The 6,434-nt window shown below is 50.7% G+C and overlaps 1 protein-coding gene across 2 annotated transcripts in view; it reads right to left on the reverse strand.

Moving 5' to 3' along the window:
- Positions 1-208: 208 nt before the first annotated feature.
- PLCZ1 (phospholipase C zeta 1) overlaps positions 209-6,434 on the reverse strand; it is a 180,275-nt gene continuing 174,049 nt past the window's right edge. For both annotated transcript variants that reach the window (XM_029597339.1, XM_029597340.1), the window contains 3 exons: positions 1,708-1,840; positions 831-980; positions 209-378 (listed from right to left, as the gene is read on the reverse strand). In XM_029597339.1, coding sequence (XP_029453199.1) covers positions 296-378; positions 831-980; positions 1,708-1,840 — 366 coding nt within the window. In that variant the 3' untranslated portion in view covers positions 209-295. The remainder of the gene's footprint in view (positions 379-830; positions 981-1,707; positions 1,841-6,434) is intronic.

The following is a 6,434-nucleotide window of genomic DNA, read 5'->3' on the forward strand; positions in this document are numbered from 1 at the left end:
CCGTATCCATGTGCTGGGTGACTGTGGGCCATTGGCCTTTTCCTATCGCCACTGCCAAGTCACTTACCTTGAAGGGAGCTGCATATCCCTGTGCTCTCAAAGTGCTATGACTGTACAACAGCTTTAGCATCTTCCCTGGATCACAAGTGTTAGAGCAGTAGAAACTGATCTTAGTATTTAGCAAGGTAAGATAGTGGACACGTTTTGTGTTGCATGTTTTATTGAGAAATACCTTTACTAAGCAGGTAGCAGCTAAGGCAGGGCTGTGGGCAGGTGGATCCTTGCTTCCAGAGCGCTAGAAGTACCAAACGTGCAAGAAGATGGCGGCTGGGTCTAGACTCTGTCCGTCTCTGGAGAGCAGGGGCACGTGTCGGTAACCTGGAAAGAGGAGCAGAGTGACGCGTGCAAGAGCTGACGAGAGGAAGCATCGCTGTAACGTTCGCAGATGAGCGCTGACGGCAGGGCCCTCAACACGAGGCACGTCGAGGTGAGCTTGCACGGGTGGAAGAGACGCAGCGGCACTGGGGATGGAGCCAGGCCCTAATCCACCAACGTGCGGGTGCAGTCTGCTTCCAGTTACAAAAGGAAAGGGTGTGCAGTTTGCTTGTGACTTGTGAGTGACTTTAAAAGAAAGCATAACCCAGTCCTCCGTAGCCACAGACCTAATCTGCTAGGATTAGATTTTCCGAATTTTGTTCAGAATAAGCAGCATAGGACGAGGGCGGACCCCAGTCAGCATTATTACTGTGGCATTAATTAGCTCATGTGAACCAGAACCATCACATTTCATTCTTCATCGCAGATACCTGCTGGTTTCTGAAGAAAATTACCTTTACTCATGCTTAATAAAGGGAGGGTGTATTGACCGAGGAACTCATTGGCGATGACTGATGTCTGGTGCTCAACCACAAAACGCACCAGCGCCAGCTCCGGAACTTGGATGTGAAAAATGATCGTTTCGTTCCATTGCGGGTTGAATGCTGAAGAGAAGAAAAGACGGCAATATTACACAGATAAACAAAACTGTCATGTTCTTCTCTACCCCAGAAATAATGGACTTGTTATTATTGCAATTATCGTTCTTTAATTGAGAAATTTTTCAGTGGGACCTGGGGAGCAATAGGGAGAGAACACCCAGAGCTAGAATGGGAACGGCGTAGAATAAAATAAGGCGAAGCAGGAACTGCTAAAACTGGACAGACCTGGGGCAGGGAAGGTAGAAATCTGCTGGCTTAAACCTCATGGAAGTGCACCGAATGATTACCCAGTGCACAGCAGCATTGTAACCCAATTCACTGGGCTTTTGTCCTGCCTTGTGGAGCAGAGCTGATGTAAGCAGCCTTGAAACAGTGTCACAGACTCAGAGGCCAAGAGACCTGAGAGGAAAATCTGGAAAGTATGAGATGAACAGTAGTGTAGTGAGTGTAAGTGTGACTTAATGGGACACAGGCCAACCAGGCACTTCCTAGACAAAAGGCAGGAAATGACCAAGAAAGAGAAACCACGAAGGCTGGGGTTGCAGAAGCGGCCAGCAGGACACACAATACAAATCCATTCCCTGGCTTTCTCACGTGAGCTGGTCCACAGGTCTTGCACCCTGGAGGTGGCTGTGCTGTGAGATGATGCTGAGGATTCATAGCCTGCTACATGCAGATTGCTTTAATGGCTACCGTCACGTGCATGCTTACAAAGCCACTTTCTCCTCACCATTGTTCTTCTTGGCTCGGAGCATCTGTTTCGCTTGATCTGCAGGCACACCATGAATTTCCACTATCATGAGAGGGTCAGCTGTATTGGTAGAAGAAAGACTACTGGGTTGTAACTGAAAGCCACTGATAATCTGCAAAAAAAACACAAAAAAAAACGCCATGAACGTTGTAAGTGAAGAGTTAGAGCACACTTTACTGTAATGCTGAAGTCCCTTTGAATGTTAAATTGTTGAATACGTTAATCTTCAACACAGCCTCAAATAACTACGGCACTCGTCTTGCTTTTCCCATGCTTAGTTAGAATCAGTACCTGCCCCAAGGCAACTCAAACAGACTGAGCCAGCTCTGATTTTATCCCACTGCATCTCTGGACTTGTGGTGCTTTCCCAGATAAATTGAGACTACAGGTGATAAAAAAAAAAAAAAAAAAGAACTCATCTTGCATGGCTACTTGTAAGGAACAAGGAAATTAAGGGAATGGTGGAAGGATATGCAGAGGGAGGGCTGTCTGGGAGGCTCGGAGTCTAGGGAATAAAATTCCAGATTAGCAAACCCTAACGGCAAAGGTAGATCTAGAAACTGTGCCTGTCATAGTCAAGAGGTCCAAGGAGTGCCCATGCCTGGGATATACCTGGCTACAATCATTTCAGCAAAGACAGTATCAGTAAAAATAAAGGCATGAGGAGTTGGACTTTATATGCACAATAATAATTAAGAAATAGAGACCCTGGGGACACAGGAGGCCCTGCACGTTACCTTGGAAAGAAGAAATAACCGGAATGACCAGCACAGAGATAAGCCAAAGATATACATAAGACTGCCAAAAAGAAGATGGTGCTGATGGGAGATTTCAAGCTGTCAAATGTTAACTGGAACGTCCCATCTGCGGACTCAGAGTTAGAAGGAGCCGGGATTCCCTTCAAGGGCAAATGGCAATGGAAACCTCGAGGCGATACAAACTCTCACTGGACCCCCAGTGATCATCAGAGCCAAAGCAAAGAGGGCGCGTACGAAAGTCAAAGTCCTGACCAACTTTGATTTGAGAGGACAGAGAGGCTGTAGGGTGCAGAGTTCGCTGTTAGGGAGAAGTAAAAGTAAGAAGAAAGGTGGCTGAAAACGTAAGGGCAGAAAGATTAGCGAGGGCCATAGGGAAGAAACTCTGCAAAGCTGCGAGGAGCAGGGCAGCGAGCCAGGGCGGCCACGGTGAAGTGGAAGGAAAGATGGCGTGAGGAGGAGGCTCCTTTCAGTGACGTCTCGGTGAAAGGCGGAAGCGAAGAGGAGCAAAGGAGGAATGCGCGGAGGAGACAAGGAACGAGCAGAAGGCCGGCTGACTTTTAGCGAGGGCGCACGAGGTAAGGGGGGTGGATGTTATACATCATTTGCGGAAGTGAGAGTGAGTGTGGAAGTAAAAGTAGACGACAGAGCTGTGGAGCCAGGTGGACTCTTGAACGGGGGTCCTGGCTGGTTTAGACGCTGAGGGTACTAAGGGAGTTGAGCTGATCTCTGGGTGAAGGACTCATACCGAGCCTGATGGCAGAAGCAGTGTTACCGCCCCCAGGCAGTGGGATTGGGTCCCAGGACTGGATAAGGCAATGCTGAGCACAAAGAGGATGTTCCCAGCATCTCGATGGCTGCTTAGCCCTGACGCCAGACCCAGTGAGTGCCATGAAACTAAAAGTGAAGAGAAGTATTGGATACTTGGAATTATATGTGAGTGCTGAGAGAACTGGGATTGGACCTGTGTATGATTACTTGGATGATTCGAGAACTGGACTTTAATGTGAGTACCTGTTTGCTGATTGGACTATTAATTCATGCTCAGACAGAGCAGAGTATTGAGTGGAGGTGTGAACCTGCATGTCTGATTATGTATGTTTAATAAAGATATGACCTGAAGAGCTGAGAATCTGATATAAGGTAGGGATGTGCAGCCAAAACGTTTTCGTTGCATTCGTGATTCGGATTCGTCGGGGCGCAAATGCGTTACATTCAGCCGTATGGCACCCCGATGCGTTAATACGGCGAGTTAAATTTGTGTCCCAGCTAAAATTAAAATTAACTACAACCCCCCACCATCCTGACCCGCCCAAGACTTACCAAAACTCCCTGGTGGTCCAGCGTGGAGTCTAGAAGCCATCCCTGCACTCGTTTGCCGGTTTCATCATGGCGCCGATAGCCTGTGTCACAGGGGCTACCGGTGCCATTGATCAGCCCCTGTGACATGGTCACCGGCGCAATCTTGTGCTCCTACCATGTGACAGGGGCTGACCAATGGCACCGGTAGCCCCTGTGACATAGTATGGGCAAAGGCTATCGGCGCCATTTTGAGTCCTGGCATCGGACGGCCGGCATGCAGGAGGTCACTCCGGGACCCCCATTGGACCCACGGGGACTTTTGGCCAGCTTGGGGAGGCCTCCTGACCCCCACAAGACTTGCCAAAAGTCCAGCGGGGGTCCGGGAGTGACATCCTGCACGCCGGCCATCCGATGCCAATACTCAAAATGGCGCTGATCATCTTGTGCTCCTACCATGTGACAGGGGCTGACCAATGGCACCGGTAGCCCCTGTGACATAGTATGGGCAAAGGCTATCGGCGCCATTTTGAGTCCTGGCATCAGACGGCCGGCGTGCAGGAGGTCACTCCGGGACCCCTGTTGGACCCACAGGGACTTTTGGCCAGCTTGGGGGGGCCTCCTGACCCCCACAAGACTTGCCAAAAGTCCAGCAGGGGTCCGGGAGCGACCTCCTGCATGCCGGAGGGCAAAGGCGATCGGTGCCATTTTGAGTATTGGCATCGGCGATCGGCGCCATTTTGAGTCCCAGACCCTCAAAATGATGCCAATCGCCTTTGCCCTCACTATGTGTGACATAGTGAGGGCAAAGGCGATCAGCGCCATTTTGAGTATTGGCTTCGGCCGGCCGGTGTGCAGGAGGTCGCTCCCGGACCCCCGCTGGACTTTTGGCAAGTCTTGTGGGGTCAGGAGCCCCTCCCAAGCTGGCCAAAAGTCCCTGTGGGTCCAACGGGGGTCCCAGAGCGACCTCCTGCATGCCGGCCGTCCGATGCCAGGACTCAAAATGGCACCGAAAGCCTTTGCCCATACTATGTCACAGGGGCTACCGGTGCCATTGGTCAGCCCCTGCCACATGGTAGGAGCACAAGATGGCGCCGGTGACCATGTGACAGGTGCTGACCAATCGGACTGGTAGCCCCTGTGACACAGGCTATCGGCGCCATGATGAAACCAGCACCGAGGGTGTGAGTGCAGGGGGGGGCTCCCAGACTCCCCGCTGGACCACCAGGGAGTTTTGGTAAGTCTTGGGGGGGTCAGGAGGGTGGGGGGTTTACATTTTTATTTAGGAGGCCGAATAAAACAGAAATCTGTTAAATACGTGGGGAGTCGCGATGCGTTTCGCCTCCCCACGTATTTAACAGATAGGACAAAATAAGTTGCAGATTACAAATCCGTGGAAAACGGATGCACACCCCTAATATAAGGCACAACAGAGAGTAAGAGCAAGCACTTGATCCCAGGTACTTCAAGGGAAATCAAGGGGATAGGAGGTAGAGATGTGCATTCATTTTCCCCAAATTAGACAATTCGGCATGGTCCAGGGGTGATGAAAAATGAACAGAATTTTTCCTAAATTTCAGAAAATGTCGTAGTTCGTGTTAGCACGCACTAACGAGAGTTAGCGTGCACTAACGAGAGTTAGTGTGCACTAACTTTAAAATGTTAGCGCGCTAACATGAAAATTGGGGGCCCACGAAAAAAAACCCCCCCGAACCGCGGGAAAAACAAAATTTTCCACGAGGGCCCGAAAATGAAACCCAAACCAAAAAAAACCCCAACGCACATCTCTCATAGGAGGACCCATTTCAAAATGCCCAGGGGGGCTTCATATTTCATTCAGGCAGAAAGAGGAAGAGATTAAGGGACATCGGTTCAGAGATTTATTGGTTTCAGTAGTTGGGAGGGACATTATCAGAGAACCTTGTATCACGTGCCGGCGCCACCGGGTGTGCAAGCCGTGCAATTGTATAGGGCAGTACAGCCGGTGGGGCAGCATCAGGAGCAGGGAGAGGCCTGTGATGTCACTAATAGACCCAATCCCACCGGCAGTGGAGGAAGGAGGTCCGGGTTGCCCCCAGCGGACCCGATCCCACCTGTGGCAGAAGGAGGTCGCAGCAGAGGACGCCCATCCTTCAACTCCTCCTCTGGTGCTGGCCCTGCAGTATTGAACACTTGCAATGCTAGAACTTCCTGTTTTCTTGCAAGATGAGAATACAGGAAGTGCTAGCACTGTGAGAGTTGAATTATCGCGGTGCTAGCACAGGAAGAGGAGCTGCAGAATGGTTTTTCTCCACAATGGAACAGGCTGGCAGCAGCAGCGGAGGAGGAATAACCCATGGATCCTGACTGCCTGGTCTGTATGTGTGTGTGTGTGTGTGTGTGTGTGAATGGGAGGCTGCCTGGAATGGGTATATGTGTGTGTGTGTGTGTGTGAGGCTGCCTGGAATGGGTATGTATGTGTGTGTGTGTGTGTGTGTGTGGGAGGCTGCCTGGAATGGGTATGTGTGTGTGTGTGTGTGTGTGTGTGTGTGTGAATGGGAGGCTGCCTGGAATGGGTGTGTAGGTTGTGTGTGTGTGTGTATGGGAGGCTGCCTGGGAATGGATGTGTGTGTGTGTATGGGGGGCTGCCTGGAATGGGTATATGTGTGAGTG

The sequence above is a fragment of the Rhinatrema bivittatum genome, chromosome 4 (assembly GCF_901001135.1).
Source record: "Rhinatrema bivittatum chromosome 4, aRhiBiv1.1, whole genome shotgun sequence".
In the NCBI taxonomy this organism is placed as follows: domain Eukaryota; kingdom Metazoa; phylum Chordata; class Amphibia; order Gymnophiona; family Rhinatrematidae; genus Rhinatrema; species Rhinatrema bivittatum.